This window comes from Pteropus vampyrus, unplaced genomic scaffold (genome assembly GCF_000151845.1).
Source record: "Pteropus vampyrus isolate Shadow unplaced genomic scaffold, Pvam_2.0 Scaffold486, whole genome shotgun sequence".
NCBI lineage: Eukaryota > Metazoa > Chordata > Mammalia > Chiroptera > Pteropodidae > Pteropus > Pteropus vampyrus.
Genome location: NW_011889267.1, coordinates 837766 through 857853, shown reverse-complemented (window position 1 = coordinate 857853; position 20088 = coordinate 837766). Strand labels below are relative to the sequence as shown.

General features: G+C 37.9%; 1 protein-coding gene across 1 annotated transcript in view; it reads right to left on the bottom strand.

Annotated features, from left to right (window-relative positions):
• Nucleotides 1-20088, bottom strand: part of LOC105307279 (src kinase-associated phosphoprotein 1-like) — a 76320-nt gene that overhangs the window by 15250 nt on the left and 40982 nt on the right. The window contains exon 3 of the mRNA XM_011382708.1: nt 2990-3015. Coding sequence (XP_011381010.1) covers nt 2990-3015 — 26 coding nt within the window. The remainder of the gene's footprint in view (nt 1-2989; nt 3016-20088) is intronic.

Genomic DNA, 20088 nt, shown 5'->3' with positions numbered 1-20088 from the left:
ATATTAGGAAGATTTTGTAGATGAAGATATTAGGTTACTTGCGGTAGCTCACCCATCTTAAGTAGAGGAACTGGGATTCAAATTCAGGTCTCATTTCAAAGCTCATGCTCTTTCATCCAAAACATTAAACTTTAAACAACAATTTTTTTTAACAAGCTCACTCTTCTATGTATTTTGTGTCTAAGATACATAAACTATTTTGTGCATTAATATACTAGGTCTCACAATAGAAATAAAAGAATAATGTCACGTTTTATTAATTTCAACCTAGATTTTATCTTTGTATTATGAGCTGTTCTGAAGGTTAAATGAGATAATGCATGTAAAGGACTTTGCTCAGTATCTGATACATCCCCAATTTATAGATAAGGAAGCTGAGGTTCAGAGAAATTAAGCAACTCGCTAATGTCACTTGACCTTCAGCTAACTGGTATAGGTGAGATTTGTCTGTCAAGACCCAACATCCATGTGTTTTCTACATGCCATGTTTCTTCTCCAGTACAGGAACAAGACTCTCCTTAACACTAGTCAATGGTTACTCCTCCAGTACGTTAAACCTGGGATTGAGTGGAATGATGGATAAGAAAAACTTTGCTTGCAATCCTTCTCTATGTCTGGGCAAGCATCTTTTTTTAAAAGTCACCCTTTCAGCACACTGTGCCAAATCATTACCATAAACAGATGATTAAATGTGTGGTACTAAAGGGATTTATAAATAAGAGATCTTTTTAAAATTAAGGATCATTTTCCTTCCAGAGACCAGACTCTGGTTTAGTCCAAATATCCTGGAGAACACAAGTGTGTATTTAGACAAATATAGAGAGTTAATAAAATTCATCCCATCATATTCCTGCATGGAGGATCTTGCCCTGGATAAAAATGCTAGGATAATTTGGGATTATCATTTCTGTCATTTCTCAATCCCTTTCCAATACTACCTAGTCTTCCAGGGCTTTTTAAATGGTCCTGCCAGCCAGCTCTTCTCTTTCTTACATAATCCTAAATTGTCCTGTAGAAATTTATATACACCTATTACTACTCACACCCACTTGACCAGTTTCTGAAGCACACAGTCAAGTAAGACCTCAACCAAAAGATAAGGTAAAAGATACTCTCCTTCTTCCCCATCCCCGCCTCCCTCCAAAAAAGAATCTCTTACCAGGAGGAACAAGGCTGGGGGCAAGATACACAAGTATAGATTTTTCTACTTGGTCTTTCCTTACATTTACTTCCAAATGAGCAAAGACTGCTACATATATTCAACCACTGTCAATAAGCAAATACAGTTTTCTGTTCTAAATAAACTCTTTATTTTAGTGTATTTTAAGTCTACATAAATTGTCGTCTTGCCTGCTCACCTCTCCTCCCCCTCTAAAACTGAAAGGCTGTGTAGAAGTTGCCCTATGCTTTGGAGACGACTGCATTGCCACTATTATAAGAATCTGGTAAGATGTGCCCTTTGCCATTTTAGCCCCAGAGAGTCTCTTGTGTTAAGCTCCAAGATTATTTTCTCTCCTCAACATATTATTATATCATATTTCTGACACTAATTCTTTATTTCTCCTTTAGGTAATTAATTCTACCCTCACACTTCTACTCTTTCCTGTCAGCTCAGATTCATGTTCTGGCCCCTGTGGATTTTGGTTAACATCTGTTAAACCCTGAACTATAAGGCCATTTCCTGAATAGCATATTTCACATTTTGCAAAGAAAACTGCTATATTATTATACATAATTTTTTATTCTTGATTTATGTTTTTAGGCATAAATGCTTTAGGACAGTGAGATATATGGTAACAAAATATTACATTATTTAAAATATTATAAACAGTATGACTTTAACTTATAAGAGTGAAAAAACTTTAAAAAGATAAGATTTTATTTCTTAAGATTGGCTTTTAAAAAATCCTTATGTAGACTTAAAATACACTAAAATAAAGTGGGAGCTAGGAAGATTAAAAATTTAATAAAACTAGTATCATTCACAATTTAAATTTCCTTAAGGTATTACTGTTCTCTGAGATGGGACACACTGATAGTATTAAAGGCAAAAAGAATTAGGAGTACGGGAAAAGTTTACAACTAATTAAAAAAGTTAGAGCAAAATAGTTCATAAAACTAGTTGCAAGTTTGATCCTAATACTCTATGATTATTTGAGAAAATAAAAATCTCCATTTATAAGTTAATTAACATTCAGAAAGATGTTTCTGACATTCTCAAGCAGAGTAGTGAAAAAGAAGGAATACATATACTTTAAAGACACCCTTTCGAACTGTTTGAATTCAGAAAAAAATATGCCAGTTTTGAACCTTTTAAAAATGTGTTCTAATCTTGTCCTTTTTTTTTTTTTTTTTTTAAATCTTGCACACAGCTGTCTGTCGTACTTTTTAGAATCATGCCAGATGCTGGGTTCATCAAGCAAAAGCAAGAAAACAATGGTTTGAAAGCAATTAGAAGCACCGAGGCTGCAGTGAGGCTCATATTAAAATGTGATAACACTGTTCTAGTGGGAATTTCAACACTGCTCCATTTCTGACATTTCTCTGCTGCCAGACAGGCAGGCTGTGTGGAAGAGCACTGTGATTGAGGAGGTAACATACTAGAATTTATTTCTGGAGCAAATGAAGGATTAGTTGAATTGGAGCCCTCCCAAGGTTTTTATTATGGACTCGGCCACCATTTTATTTGAATGCTAGTGGATCCTGTTGGCATCTAACAAAGCTTAAGAAATAAAAGCATATTACAGCTTTCGTTCTATAAAATAATCTATCACCAATCCGCTTAGAAAGCAGAAGCATCAGAGACTCATGTTGTTAAAAAGCAGGGCAAGGGGGCCCAGCAGGGTGAAGGTTAATTAAACACTCCACTAACTTTCCTCATAAATGGCTGATGCCACTCTGTGGAGAGGCTTATTTGGAAGAGATGGAAGCAAAAAATATCATCTCCACATTTTTAGTGTAAAATCATAAATGATCAAGGAGTACTCACCTTGGGGCTGAAAATCCCAATAGTATCTGAAATACAAGGAAGAGAATGGAGGTAAGTCAAATCTATATTTCTCAGTCTTGGTTGTCATACGGTAGCTATAGCACACAGTCTAAAGAGCGTGCTTAATAGTCAATAACCAGCCAAAGTCACTACCCACTTTGAGGAAAAACCAAAGCGTCGTCTTTGAGATATGAAAGATTTTCAAAGGCTTGAAAGCAGCATTTAACTTACTGTAACTCCTTAGATCATTTTAACCATATTGCGGGAAACATCCTAAGAGGTTACCCACCTGTGGTCCAGTGTTTCTCATCAGGAGCTCTACTGGCCTTGAGGATTTTTTGTTGTGACAACCTGTCCTGTGTATTACAGGACTATCAGCATCACTGATCTTGGGCACCAAACACCAGTGGCACCCAGTTGTTATAACAACAAAAATATTGCCCCCAACACATCCTCAGGCCTAAATTCTTAATTTTATAGGTGAAGCATGAACAACTGACTCAAGGTCATCTAACATTTTAAAATGTGAGCCAAGCTTGGGGCTCTTGCAGTCTACCATACCATTCCGTCTCCTCTTTAATTTTGGGAAATGATTGGCAAAACTGACAACCCTTCAAGTCTTAAAACTAATGAAATGGCCGTGGTGGAAAGGATCATTTCTAAGTCACTTACTTGGAATCTAAAGTGCGTTCCTCGTAACCTCCAGAAACAATGTTATATATAGTGGTTACCCACAAAAGTCTATTGTACTTTGGATTCCATTTCCTCCTGCCTTCACAGGAACCTTACATTATTTCTATATTGATTTTCTCCTGTACATATTCAACCTCTTCCTCTCAACTTGGCCCTTTCCATCAGCATTTATGCTAATATAAAAATGAAGCAAACCTTCTCTCACTCCCTTTCATAGCCCTCCATCTGCTGTCCTCCTTCCCTTCATATTACAGTGAAATTTTCAAAAGTGTTGTCTATAGTTTCTCTCTTTATTTCCTCATTTCCCATTCACTCCTCAACATACTCCAGTATTGCTTACAATCGTCAAATGTTGATTCTTGCTGTGGACATAGTGACCTTCATGTCACTGAATAGAATGAATATTTTTCTACCCTAATCTTGACCTCTCCGGAGTGTATATATGCATAAGAGCATCCTCTCCTTCCTGTAAGAGAGTCCATCATTTTTATCAACTTCTTAGAACAGTGCACAACCCAAAAAAGATTAACAAAAAGGCAATACATAGGTGATGATGGTGTGTCTTCCAGTACATATATGACTGAAATAAGCTGTGGCTACTTTAGGGAGAAACATCAGCATAGTGGGTATCTAGGTTATTTCTTTATAATATAAACATTCAGAAAATAGAGAGGCAGGAGATCAGTGGGGAGGATGTTGCCATAATCCAGAGATGAATGTGTGGGAAATTATCAAAGATGAGGAAAAGAAGGTGGAGAAGAAACCTCACAATTGACTTTTCTTGTTCCTCTCCTTTCCCAGAAAAGTTCTGGGCTGGCAATCAGGTGAAGGGGAATTTAAGATATTTGGGTTAGATGGCAGGGAAAGTTCAGGACAGCTTTGACATCTGCAGTGGAAAAGGGGAGAAGGAATAAGAGACAGGGTAGAAAATGTAAAGCTGCAACAAGCTGGAAAGAAGGCATCAATGTCAATGAAGGGCATACATAAATGAGAAGTGGCTGTAACTTAATAAGTTATATATATTAATTTGATGGGCCAATCTTCACCTAGAAGACAGTCCAGCTTCCCACTGTATCTGGCCACTGTAAAATTTCCATGAAACTCCTTTCAGCAAAACACAGCTAATCAAGCTAATCGTCAAAGGGGTGAGCAATTTGCCATCTTCCCTTGCTATTTTCCTTCTTCTTTTGAGGCACTGCCCTAGCCTCTGATTCCAATTATTACCCAACTTCTAATTAAAAAGATAGAAATTAGGATTTGAGCATGTGCAAATGTGTGAACATACACAACATTCCTTTTTTCCAAACTGTTAATGATGGCAACAGCAGGAACTGTGCTAACCAACATTGTTTTCATTTATTGACCCAGAAACAAAACCTAGTCATGCAGTCCTGTCAAAGGGCCAACATTTGGCAAATTGTTAAATAGGTAAAACATGTTATTGATGATCTCAGTTCTCTTCTTTTGTCCTCTCTCCCACAATTCCCACTCCAACTCACACACATATTTTCAGTTCCCTTCTCTACTACTGTAAAGTGCCCTTGGTTTTCTGGTTTCTCTCGTTAGTTAAGATGTTATCAGTTCGCATATACTAAGAATACTGCTTCTGCCAATAATAGCTGTGTCTTAAGAAGGCTGATTACAAAGAGAGATGAGATTTAACAACATCAAAGTAGCAGGTCTTTCTAGCTGATGTTAAATAGCAGGATCAGCTTTATTCTTGATACTGTAATTAAATATTTGTCAATAAAGATCATATATAGAACTTGACAGGGAATGGCATAAAGTGGAATGTTAGTTCCTTTTTTCAGAGGTATAAAACTGTCTTGCTACCCGACCTTTTTCCCCCACTCTTCTTACTCTAAGTATTAATTATGTAACAACCCTAAAGAAAGACTATTAAAACACACACACATGCATGCGCGCACACACACACACATCCGTCTATCCCATAGCTCACAAAGGATACTTCAAAAAGGCAAGGCCAACATAAGACCTGACTGCCTTCCATTTACTGCCCTTCCCTTTTTGGGAAAAATTTGGCAGATCCTGTGGTATCGCCCCATCCCCAATGATCAAAAGATGACGTTGCTACTGAGACTTCCTAGGAATGGGCCTTTCTAGCCCTGTGAGACCACACTATCCAACCAAAAGGTTTATCATCAACATATCCTTCAGATTGATATGTTGATCAAAAGGGGGAACCATGGACAAAAAATGGAGTTCTACAGATAGTAACTTCATAGGGCAATCTGATCACAAATTCCTAACTGGGCAGTCATGGTGGGTAATCACACCCCAGGCCTATATATAACTTCTTTAGTGAAAGGTTTTAAGCCGGCCCTGACCATTGTTTTTATGCATCTAGGTTAATGCATCTTTGAAATACCAGAAGCAATACCCCTAGAAAGGGGCTACTAACCCTCAAGATAGCACATAATCTTGTTAACTATCCTGTAATCCAATCCCTCTCACTTTCTCCAATCTTCCTTAAATCCTCTCCTTAATTTCAAATGCATAAAGAAGTTGCAAAACTGTTATTCTGCAGTGCATTTGATATCTTGCTCCTCAGCGTATGTCCTCGATTTGGCTCAAATAAACTTATAAAATTTCTCAAAACAAAACAAAAAAACACAAGGCCAAAAGGTGAGCCACCTCACCCCTCACTGGAGGGCACATCTAAGGTCTTGATTTGTCTTGTTACACATACCCTCGAGGGCCTTCATCACATTCTCTAGAAAGGTGATTCCACACTAGACAGAGAATTCTACACTCATTAAGAGGCATTCAGTCACATCCTGCCAACATTTCTAATTCTTATCTTTCACTTTAAAAACAATTATCCCTTAGCCGGAGATTCCAACAAATTTGAAAATAGAAAATTTCAACCAAAATGCAAAGACCACAATAGAAGTATGTGGAAGAAAAAGCATACAAACACACACGCAGTTGTGTTTATCCTAAAAGCCTCTGAGAATTTCATATCAGGCCTGTGCAGATAGATAACAAACACTTCTTTAATCTTCTCTTTGAAGCTTCAGACTTCAATATGAAAGGGAGGCTATCACTGCTCTGCAATGTCCATACTCAATATCATCAGGTTCATGCAAATGAGATTTGGAATTGGAAAAAGATGAGTACAGAATGAGCAGAGAGAAAATGCTGCAACCATACTGATGATTATTATTTTCACATTCAATGAAAATAAAGTCATCTTTACTTGTGCTCCCAAAAATGAAAACAAAAGAATAAAAGTTCACAACATTTAGTCCCCTCTACAGAAAAGTCTTGAAAATTTAGGGTTACATTACAGTCAAGGCAAAGTTTGCTACTCATGTTTTTTAAAGAGGTTTGAATTGAACTTTAATTAATTTATTTTTATTATTAAAGTGTAGTTGACATATATTAGTTTTAGTGTATTACATAGTGATTTGACATATATTTATTTTATGAAGTGATTACCATGATAAGTTTAGTAACCATCTGTCACCTTACAAAGTTATTATGATATTATTGACTATATTCCCTATGCTGTATATATTACATCTCTTGACTTACTTATTTCATAACTAGAAGTTTGTACCTTTCAATCTCTTTCACCTTTTTCACCTTTTGCCCCATCTCCTTTAATTGAACTTAAGTTTAGGGAAAGGTACAACAAATAAATTCAAATCACCAGATTGAGGGAATCTTGATGAGTAGCCACTATATTAATAATAATAACAATGGTAAGATATTTTGAACTTAGTGTTGGGCACTGCTCTAAGCCCTTCTCTTATCTTAACTTACTTCTCCACACTCTAACCCTATTATTACACCCATTTTATAAATGAGTAAAGCACGTCATAAAGATGTGAGATAACTTGTCCATAATTAAACAGCTAGTAAATGAGACAGGTGAATTTCCAATCCTATCAACTAGTTCCAGAACAGGCACTCTAATAATGAATTAAGGAGGTAAGACGAACAACTGTAACTATCCTCATATTATTTGAAATATCGAGGAAGGAAAACTAATTCCATTTTTTAATTACAATAAAACATTCTGCACTTAACGCATGCTAGGCATTGTACTATGAACACACTTTACATGTATTGTTTTATTTAATCTTCATCACCACCTTATGAGGTTAGTACTATTATTATCCCCATTTAATGGATAAGGAAATTGAGATGCAGGAAGGGTCAAACAACTTGACCAAGATCATGTAGCTATTAAATGGCAGAACCAAGATTTGCATTCAAGTCGGCTTGGTTCCAGAGCCCAAGCTCTTAAGTTTCATATTAACTGCTTTTCAATTGGCTGTAATATAGAAAACAAACCTAGTGTTAAGAGAAAATATCATTGTTTTGTCAGACAGCCTACTCTCAGAATGTAGATAGATCGGCGGTCTTTAAATTGGAGTCCATAGTTGAGCTTTAGGAGATTAATGAACTCTCGAAAATTGTAAGTGAAAAGTAATACGTGTTTTCTTTTTCCTTGAAGAAGAACCCATACACTTCATTAGATTTCTAAAAATGTCGATAACTCTCTCTCTCCAAAATAAGAAGACTCTCTGTGTTAGAAGAATAAGGTTGTAATGACATTATAAAACTATCTTTCCATAAAGGCCAACATCTGTAATGTTATAAATCTAGAACATTTAGATGAAAAAAAAATTTGTTTTGCAACTTAAGTATTAAAAGTGTTATCTTACAGAAATTTAAAACTCATCATATATTCCCTGCCTTAGTAAAACACCTGATGAACAAAATTAAATCTCTTCTTGCTGACTTAAGGATGTTCAAACTTGAGCTTTAGTTTTTCCACCAAAACAGTGGTGCCTTCTGAATTAATAAGCTGTCTGTATTATTCAATGTTCAGAGACACCTTCTATTTCTCTCTTGACCACCTCTGTTTTCCGGTAATGGCAATCTCCAAACAGACTGCAAAGACTAACACTGAATTGTTATCCTGGCATTAGAAATGTGGAATCTTAGAACTCAAATGGATACCTGGTTGAGCAGGGCTTCAATGGCAAATTAGTAAGACTGGAAGACCCTTGCAATTGACCTTGAGCAGTGAGCCACGTGATAGAGACTGATTTATGCCCAAGCAAATGGCTTTTCTGAACAATGCTGATAGTCTGTACACTGTTTATATTTCCTATAACTTCTTTTCTCACTTGAGAAGATTCAAGTCATTTTGAATTTCTTTCTACTATGAATGTTCTGTCTACTACCTTGCAGAAGGCATGGGCAAGTGGCAAAGGGTAATATGGCAAGCAATACCAAAGAACAGAAATGGGAAAAGAGCACCATCTGGTGGAAGTCTCTGGTGAGGTCATCAGAGGTCTGGGACCCAAGGGTCCGGGCATCAGCCTTAGAAACAGTTAGGCAGGAATGGGAAGGTCCCTGGAGGGGAGCTGGTGTCCCCTCTAGCTCCAATTCCTTCAATCTATCAAAAGTACAAGATCTAGTGACTGCCCACAAGAAGCTTACAATTTAGTCTGAAGTGTGAGATATTTATACATGAAGAGATGCCAGTTGTTAGTAAATAACAAATACCATGGTAATAACAGACAATAAACATATAACTCAAGTAACAGAAGGACCTGTCATAAGAAGGTTCTGTGTTCTTTTTAAAGATGTAATGTTTTTGTGGTCTGCCTATATTCACACACTCTAGAAGACAACACATTGTTTTTCTACTTAAAAAATACAAAGGTCACTATTCAACTTTTATTAAGTGATAAACAAGCGACATTATCCGATGTTGACAGTACTATCCACAGCTAAAAAAAAAAAATTTAGAGGTCTATTCCTAGACAATACAAAAGGAAGTAAAATTTCAAAATAAATAAAACCCTATTTACCACTAGAGTCTTCTATAACACTTTCACTACATGAAATCCAGGCTATGGTCAATCCAGCATCTGTTCTGGATATTAACAGTAAAAATCCTGAGCGCTCTTCCACTGCAACCTACATTCTAATATTCCTTCGCCTACTTTCTAGCGTGAGGACTGCAAATCGTGGTTGTATGTCTACACAGTCCCCATACTCCCTGCATGGAACAGGCAACCAAATGAACTATTAAAGAAAAATCCTAGCCAGGTATGTTGTGGCAAAATAAAAGACCCTACATATCAGGTCTTTCTTTCTGTAGATAAAAGGGAACAACTGAAGGGTTGGTTGGTTTTTTTGCTTGTTTTTAAGGACAAGGAACAGTGTCTACTATTATTGAATCTGGCAGAAATGTGCAGCCTGGCTGGAAGGAAGAGAAGCTCAGAGGCAGTTTAGGAAACTACTGGAGAGGAAGAGAAGGGACAAGAGATTTGCTAATAGAGTTGGAGGCACACCGGGAATGGAGTGTCAAGAGGAAAGTCAGGGATGTCTTTTGGTTCCAAACTTGCATATTGGAAAAGACAAGCCGGCACTCACAAAGAACTCCAGCTGATTACCGTATTTTAAACTGCAGTATCCTTGGCTCTTGCCCTGACACTTTTGTCATTGTTGATGCTTGGATCCTAATTTTGTTTTATTTTTTGCTTGCTTCAGGTTAATAGCTACTCTTGGACCATCGAGACTCCTAATTATCTGATTAGCGAATAAGTGATAACTGTATGGCTCTGAGACTGTGGACGATATACTCATCGAATTTAACAAGTACGTTATTGAAAGTCATTTATTCCAGCCCCTCAATTTACAGATGAGAAAAATGAAGCATGGGGAGGTTATCTGATTGCACTATGGGAATTTAAAAGTCCATACTGGAGCTACCATATTTTATCTCGTGCAGAATCAGGAGTAGGTCTGAAAATGTGATATTTACTTGAAAATTCCTTTGATATTTTCCTCGTTATGAACATGGTCCCATTATTCATCCAAAAGCAAAGTTTACTCAAAAAATTTCTAAGCTGGGCTAGTTCTTAGAGCTCATCTAGGCAGGGTGGATTTCTCAACATTAACATGCCAACATACTTCTATATCTCTAGTTATGAAGGCTGCATTCATTCTCTCAAACACTAATAAATATCCACTATTTGCCAAATACTCTGTGAGGGACTGAGAGCACAGAAAGCCTGAACTGTGAACCAGTTTTGCTGGAATGGTCAAATTGTGTGGAAGTGATGTAATTGGCCCAAAACACACACAACGGTAAAAATTGGGACCAGAAGAACCCAGGTCTGGTTAATGCCAGAACCTGTCTTACTACCTGCAGATAAAGGTTGCTGAGGGAAGATCTGGGATCAGATAGACAATGCCTGGCAGGGGTGGAGAGGGTCACAGAGAGGCCAGGCCCAGGATACAGAGGGAGGCCAGACAGAGGGGCCAGGCCCATCAGAGCAGGTGGCAGAGGCCCTAAGCAGACATGTTTGAAAAGGGGGCAGGGCAAGATTCTGAGTGGGTTCCAATCTGAAAGCCTCTGTTTTATCTTGTGAAGTAGGTTATGCTGTCATGCAAGAATGAGAGGTGATATAATAGAGACTGTTCGTGATTTGAGGGAAAAGAAACATTAAGGAAAATTGGAAAGGCTGCTGATATGGGTCACATAACAGAACCTCCAGACATCATTAAGGGTTCAATTGAGGTTGGAGATAGATACTTCTGTGGCAATCCAATTGTATTATTTTTCTCCAACACTGATTAGTTACCCAGGTATAAGAAAAGGTGGACAGCTGAACTGATCCGAGGTTAGGATTTTTCTAGGCTTGTAGGATGAAAGGACAAGAGAGTAAGAAAAGACTGGAGGGTTATACTGTGGAGCTCAGGGTGGCCAGGGAAGAAACCAATGGCCAAAGACTCGACTACAGTGTTTGCACATATTAATATTTTTAACAAGCATATTAAAATATTAAAAAAACAAGAGATATTATTCTACTCTTTTCTTTCAAGACTGTCCTTTGTCCCACAAGTCTCAAACCTCTCCTACCCTCATACTCCTTGTTTTAATGGTTGACATTTCCATTCACCCAGCTGAAACTTAGGAATCATCCCTTTACCTCTTTCTCTATTTCTATGTATATCCCATCGGTCACAGAGATCTGCAGATTCTAATCCCTTAATATCTTGTTAATCTATCTCCTTTCAGTCTCTAAGGCACTAATTTCATTCAAACCCTCAAAATGCCTCACCCAGATCAATATAACACGCCCTCATTGGTCTGCCCGCCATCTTGCCTGTCTGTCTGACCCATTCTCCTCAGTGCTGATGGAGAAGGAAGTGCAATGACTGTGAAGAGCAAAGGCTTTGCAGACAGGTCTGGTTGGAGTCCCAGCTCCTCTATTTTCTGGCTGTGAGACTTGAGCTGCAGCCTAATATCCTCATCTTTAAAATAGAAATAATAACCATACCTGTCTCATACGGTTCTTGGGAGGATTAATTGAGATAATGCACACAAAGAACTGAGCAACTAAGCTTGGCACCTGGCAGGTCTTCAATAAATGTCAGTTGTTATGTCATTAGCACCACCATTATTCTAATGACATAAGATGCAAATCTAGTCTTATCATTCCCCTGCTTAAACCCCTGCCCTCAGGTTCTCCCCTGCTCGGCTCACATCCAGGCTCTCACATGTCACTACTCTCTTTGCCACCATGCTTTTCCCTTTGTGCCCCATCTTCACCTAGCAAACCCCTGATGGTCCTTTGGTGTTCACCTCAGTTTCTGGTATTAAGCACTTTCACAGCACATCTGTTCACACCTCTTAGTAGCACCTATAATACTATAGTACTATAATGCGCTAGGATCTTCTGGTTTCTGTATGTCACTGAGGCCTCAAGGAGCAGTGGCATAGAGCTTGTGCTCAACAAATGATTCCTAAATAAGTGAATGAAGGTGAGAAGGGCTGTCTGAGTTCAGCATGAGGGGAGCATAGAATGCATTTCAGGGAGGGATACGAGGCAGGGCTGGAGAGGCAGGCAGAAGACAAGGCTCTCCAAGCAATGCTATGGGGTATGGATTTTATTCCAAATAAGATGGGAGAGGCACCTTCATTTTCCTCTAAATTACTCACACAAAGGCAAGAAGGGAAATAAAGGAAGAAAATCAAAGGAAGAGAAGGAAAGGAATAAGAGAAAGATAGAAATTGGAAAGCTTTGTTAAATTAAAATCTTCATCCAAATGAAGAGTTTTTTCCTCCGAAGTCTGGCTTCAAAGACTAGCCACCAGATGACTAGCAAAACTATTCTTCAAAAGACACGACCGAATACACATTGCAGTGGCAAGAATCCAGTATATAAATACAATCAATTTGTTTCCTCAATAAAAGCTTTCATGAAGAAAATGATTTAATACAAATGCTAAAGCTACTGACATAGATTAATTGAAAAATAACAACAGAATCCTAATTAAAGATATAATATTATTTTGCTCATTCATACTACACCAAAATCTGAATAAACATATAAAAACAGAAACCAGAAAGCAGACTTCTATTGGTAACTACTCTAAGAGCTACAATGAATTACTGAAATTTTCAAAAAACTCCTACCTTTATGTGTACACTTTCTTCTAGTTAAGAAAGAACTGAGATATACATAGAAATTCAGAAATCATTTTTAAATTATTTCAGTTTAACCCTCAACTTGACTTTTTTCCTAATTGTACAAGATTCTATACTAAAATATCATTCTTTCCCATTCATTCCTTTGTACAGTACCTACAGTAGTCATAGTTAAATCCTTACATAGAGGTACCCAATTATACAGATCATAAAGAATGGAACTAACTTTCATTTAAAAGTTAATGACTATGTGACCAGTTTATGGTTTTATCAGTTCAGGTCAAGGGTCTCCAGCAGTTGAGCTACAATCAACAGGTCAATCCTAGGACTTACCTGACACATTATGGGGCCAGGACTTCAGGTACTGTCCCACTTTAAGGGATTCTCCAGCATCAGAAATGTCTACACATATTGCCAGACCACAGGGAAGTGCACAAGACAGAAGGCAATCATCAGGCCAAGGGACAGACCAAGCCCATTTGTTACTGAACTTATTCCCATCCTTCACTCTAGAAGCTAATTAGGTTGAAATGTCAGCTATTCACCGGTAAAATATTTCTGCCAATTATCTCCAATCATACTGGGGGACCCTTCTTATCCCCGAAAATAAGAGCCTCATGTCATATTTCCCAGTCAAATCCTTCCTTCCTTCCTTCCTTCCTTCCTTCCTTCTTCCCTTCCTTCCTTCCTTCCTTCCTTCCTTCCTCTTTACTGCTAAAAATTCAGTTGGAAATCAAAGTAGCCTCTTAACTAAAAAAAAAAAAAGGTGGGGAGGGAGATTTTTACATGTATTTGCCTGATTTTAAGAATACTCTGGAGCCCTCATTGAAACATGAATTCCCAGGGTCCACTCTAGACCTAGTGAATTAGCATCTCCAGGGTAGAGACCTAGAAATCTGTATTTTTAATTCACATGATGGGGCAAGTTTGAAAAATACTATAAAGGAATTGGGTATTTGACCAACAGTTGCCTTTTAAGTGAATTCTAGACAGGCAGCCCCCAGTTCAAATATAGATTGTGTTCCATTTTCGGTTGTTTGGACCTTGAAATGCATTTTTCTAAGAAAACAAAGTAACAGATAGCAGTAAGTTTTCTTAGCCAGCTTCAAAAATCTATTAAATCTTGTTAACAGATCTGAAGTATAACAAATACAATGTTTAATTTACACACACCCAAAAAAAAATCACATTTCAAAAGTTGAAGCATAAAGTCAGTTGTTTAGAATGTATTTTTTCCCATAGACATAAAGTTCTAAGAAGTGGTTAGATTACCTGGCTATCCATAAAATCTTATTAAGCCCATAACGAACCAAAGCCAGCTATAGACTCAAAGATATAAACATGAGCTTGGTGTCCTCAAAGCAAAAGATTACGAAAAGGAGAAATAATCTGTCTTCCTTCTGTGGGCATATGGAAGATAGGCAACCTCTGACATCCTTATCCTCTATCTTTTTGCAAACATCTCCTGCCTCCCAGTGGCCTCAGCCCAGGTGCCAAAAACTCACGTCATCCACAGCTCCCTACTGAAGCATCAGCTTGCCCACCTCTGCCCCATGTTTGACTCTCCCAAATTATCTACCCCTCCTTAAATCCAGTCAAAACTCATTTCCATGACTTAGTTCCATCCTATCTTTCCCGCTTATCTCCCACTACTCCCCTATATCTAATAAGCAGAATCACCCTTTGGTTCCCAAACATGGCTAAACTTTATCTCTGAATCTTTGCACTGGTTATTTTTGTTTGCAGTGTATCTCACCAAAAACCCATTCCTTTCAACCCATGGATGCCATCTCATCCATGAAGGCTTCTCAGAGCCTATCAACCAGAAGTGATTTCTTTCTCTGCAATTTTACAGTATAATCTTTGCATTCCTCTCCTAAAACTTTAGTCACAATATATCTTGAATTATAATTTTTTGTGTGTATGCTTTTATAAATTTCTTGGTAATGTTTTTCGGGTATCTAGTTTGTGACATGCATTGTATTAGGCACTTTCATATGCACAACAACAATCCTACAAGGTGAGTGTATTATATAATTATTTGGTTTACCCTGCTCAAAAGTAAGTTACAAGAGGACTAGAATCTGTGTCATGTTCGCCACAAAAATGTTTTGCATATAGTATATCCTCAATAAACATTTATTGAATGACTGATCGAATGAATGAATAAAGTGGCATTATCACTTTTTATGAAGAAAATAAGCCTCAGTAAGAGTGCTGGCTCAACGGTCATGCTGACTGGGTTCAAATCCCAATTTAAGAACCTACAAGCTGTGCAATCTTGAGCAAGCTGATTGCCTCTCTGACCTTAGCTTTCTCAACAGTTAAATGAGGATTATAACAGTACCTTCCTCACACAGCTCTTGTAAGAATTAAATGAGATAATGCATGTAAAGTCCTTGACACTGGGCCTGGCACATGGTGTATGTATGATGAATGTTAGCTTTGACTGTCATTCTTAAGCTGCAAAGATAAAGCCTTCATTCTTCCTTAGGAAAAGGATCCTCTATGACTTTTATAACCCTCAGTGTACCTAGCACTATTCATTGCCTATAACTGAGGTTCAACAAATTTACTGTACATTGAATTTTCTCAGCACATGTCATCTGAACCAAAAATTAGAAGAAAACCATTGAATAGGGCTAATGTACATGACGGTACAATCAAGTCTCTTAACCATCCATGCATATTTGTGTTTTAAAAGAGGATGATGAGCCCAAATGAGTCTCTAAATGGTGAAACTCCAGGTAAGTAATAAATTGAGACCAAACATTTCAGACCTTCTAGAGAAGAAATCTGTGGGCAGTGGGCTTCATGCTGGCTCTGTCCATGAGTCTGACCACTTAACTTGAAAAACAGAGATGTCTTAAATGGCATGTCTTATGTCTTGATCACCTGGCTGTGCTCAACATAAACAAATAGCCAATACATATTTGTTAAGTAAATTAACTGCTTCTGGTTTGTAATCCTTGCCCTGCTTTTAGTTGATTCCATTTCTCTTTATGACCAACATAAAAATCAATCATGGTGACCAATGTTTTGAGAAGAAGGAATAGTTTACTTAAGCACCATCACTTTGGAAAACAAGTCCCACAAACACAAATGTTTTACTAAATAGTCACACAGAGTGTAGATAATTCTCATGTAAGGAAAGATTCATCCTGTGTCAGTTCAGTGCAGCTCAAAGGGATAACATCTAAGAAATGGAAGTTGTTCCCAGTCAGCGATACCTTATCTAACGAAGACTGTGAGAATGAACTTCCTTTATTTAAAAAAACAAAAAACAAAAACCAAAACCGCACATTTTAGAAAAATCATCATAAATTACTCAGAGGACTGCTGTACTCACATGGCTCAAAAATAATTTTACTTTCATGTGTGTGTACATGTGTGTGTGTTTAATAAAACACCGCCAAATACAGCTGTTTATTTGCACAGAAGTGACACGAGCCTACACTACACATTAAAACCTAAATCTTTCTACATCCCTTTTCCCCTCAGTGCCAACTCCTTTCCCACCTGGACACCAATCATCTTAGGTTCTTAAATCCCTGCCCTTTTGAAAACAGGAAAGGCTCTGATATCAGTGACTTACGATTAAATACATATTCACTATAGAGAGTTGGAAAACACAAATAAACAAAAATGAGAAATTAAAATCAATCAAACTCCACTTGCTAGAGATTACTATCATTAACATTTTGGTGTCCTTTTTTTTTTTTCTTCAGGTATTTTTCACTGTGATGTTTAACTAATTTTTTTTTTTTACTTATATCTTATTGTCCTATATCAATAAATCTTCTAGAGCATGAATGATTAAATTATCTTTTAAAAAAAAAGTTTGCTCTTTCAACAGAATGGAGGAACATAATAAACTGGAACAGGGAGAAACTTAATTTTGCGATGCTCTGAGTAAGACTTTGTGAAGGCTACAGTTTAGCCAGTGACAAGGGGAATAGGAAGAAGACAGTTCTAGGATGAAGAATCAATAGGCTTGTTGATGGTTTGGGGAATGAAGAAAGAGAGGTCAGAAATGACTCCCAGGATTCTGCCTTGGGAAACTGAGCCTCGGGAAAGTGGAATTAGACTTCAGGGGTGAGCAGTATATAAAATAATGAGTTCGATTCTGGATACTGAGTTAGGATTCCTCCGGCTACAAGGAACAGAAAACCTGACTAACAGAAGCTTAAATAAGCAGAACTTTATTTCTTCTTCAAAAGGTGATTCCAGAGCTGATGCAAGGGCCTGACAATGGCATGAAGGACCTAGGCTTATCCCATATATCTGCTCTCTCCCCTTAGAGCAGAGTCCTGTCTTAAGGTGGCTACTGCATTTCAACATGTTACTGTCTCCCAAGCATAAGACTGTGTGTGAGAGGCTATGAGAAGTCTTCTCCTTACATTTCTTTGGCCAAAACTATATCTTGTGTAAATCCCAAATGAACCTCTGGTAAAGCAGATCTTTCAGATCACGATTCATCCCCAGGCTGGTGGAGTTCTGTTGTCAAGGAAGAATGGAGGGTGGCTACTGGGTGGGCATCCAGCAGGGTCTGTCTCCAGCTTTGTGAAGTCTGAGGTATTTATAAGACACTCAAAAGGAGCTATCCAATATGCTGTCTGGTGCCTTGGAGAGAGAACTGCAGTTGAGCTGTAGCATCAGGAGTCATCATGTACAGAGGAAGTTGTGGAGTTATGGACATGCATATGCAGTTGCCTAAGATGTGGTGAAGAAAGAGGAAAGCCTGAGGGGCAACAGTGAAGAGGGTAGAGTAGGAAAATGAGCTCGAGCAAGAGCCTAAACAGAATATAAACACAGGGAAGAAGGAAAACCGGGAGAGACTGTTATCATGGGAATCAACAGAGGCAGAGCTTTTTACCTTTTTTGAGCAAAAGGATGCTATCAACAGTGCCATATGCTACAGAGAGACCGAATAAGATGCAGATTGAATAGTGTCACCTGGATGTGGAAATGAGTGTTACTGGTACTTTGGCAAGAGTAACTTGATATGAGCAGAGTCAGGGGACTGAAGAGCGACCAGAGAGGAGGAAACCAGAAATGGCTAGTCTAGGCTTCTATTTCAAGAAGGTTGTCTGTAAAAAAGAGATAGAGGACAGCACCTAGAGAGGGAATCACTGTGTAGGATATAATGTTTTTCTTAATATTAGCAGAGATTTGAGCATATTTATATGATGAATGGAGAAATGTAATAGAGGGAAACACTAAATTTAAGAAAGAAAGGGTCTCTGGAGGCAGTGGTAATAGTGGAGTAAAGATGACAACTGTGAGTCGATGCTTCGGTCCTCGAATGGTGTGAGGAGGAATCTTGAACTCAAAAGATGACAGAAAGATAGAGAACTATAAAGCCACAAAGACAAATATCAAAAGGACAGAGGCTTGGGATAAGACTGGATAGTAAAAGTCTAGACGTGGCAACAAGGAGGTTGAAAAATGCCAATGGCACTCCTGGAAAATGAGCAAATTCTAGTTAAGATGACCGCAAGCAGAACAGTGTCCTGTAGAAGAGCCACATTTCACTTAGGCAGAAGTGGAGAAAAGAGGTTGAGGATATAGCAAAGTTTGATTATAAGAGCACATGGATTCTAGGAAATAAAAAAGAAAGGATTAGAAGAGAGGTCATTAAGAAAGATGAGAGACGGTGGAGATGAGAAAGTGCAAAGCTGAATAGGAAGGATGATGACCCGAGGCAGAGGGGCTGGGGAAGAGTCACAAAGGTGGCCGGAATGACTGGCATCCATGCTCCAACAGAACTCCAATACATGGTCTGCACTCTTGTAACCTTTTACCACAGAATGTTAGAGAAATGTTATCCTAGGAGACATTTGAAGAGATGGTCATTATCTTTACAAATTGCTGTATATCCCCTAATTCTTAGCACAAAGAAAGCATCCTATCTCTGGAAAGATTATGTGGGGCTGGCTATGAAATAGTAAACCTTCTCCTAAAAAAGAGGGTTTAGCCTAGATCTAAAAACACATTTATAACAGTTTCCCCCCATTTACTCAACTCACATCATTGAGCTCATACCACATGCCAGCACCATGCTAGACTTTTTTTATTTTTTAATGAACATGAGACCATCCGTGCCTTTAAGGAGTTTATAATCTCCAGAAATACGTATTCTGAGTTCCGAGAAACTTAATTTAAAAAGAACTTAAAAGTACGTGTTAGAGCAGTGCTTCTCGAATGTTAACATGCATACAAATAACCTTGAGATGTTATTAAAATGCAGATTATATTCACTAGGTCTGACTGAATGGAACCTGAGAGTCTGCATTTCTAACAAGTTTCCAGGTGATGGTGTTGCTGGTCCATGGGCCACACTTGGGGAGTCTTAAGGAGCTGAAGACACTAGCAAAAAAGATTCCTTTCTTTACCTTTTTTATTACTTACCTGTAAAGTTCTGAAAATCTTTCCTCTTTTCCTTGCTAATTCTCCTATCCATCCATTTATTTAATAAAAAAGAGTGGAGGGGGTAGAAAACCTCAAACGAGGGCTGTTTCTTCTAAGCGACTATTAGCTACACACACTGCTTTCGTGAACATGTCAAACATCTATCTCATGTGATTAAATACTTCTGTGGAACCTCTAATATTTCAAACAGAGCACCTAGCTATTCAGTGAAAGAATAAGAGACTGGGAACAGCAATTAATTCTAGTTATGCCATATGGCAGTATAGAACAGTGGCTGGAACCTGAAAACTCAATTTCACAAGAGTCCTACTTATTCTGAATTTTAATGATTATAGGATCAGCAAACATATGCCTACCAACCTGCTCCATTTACACAAAATTCTAAAGAATAATCACACTGCACGCTCATAAATGATTGGTTTTTCCCAAATGGACTTAAAATTTCTCTCCTACCAGATTCTCAAAATAACGTAGCTGCTGACAGCTC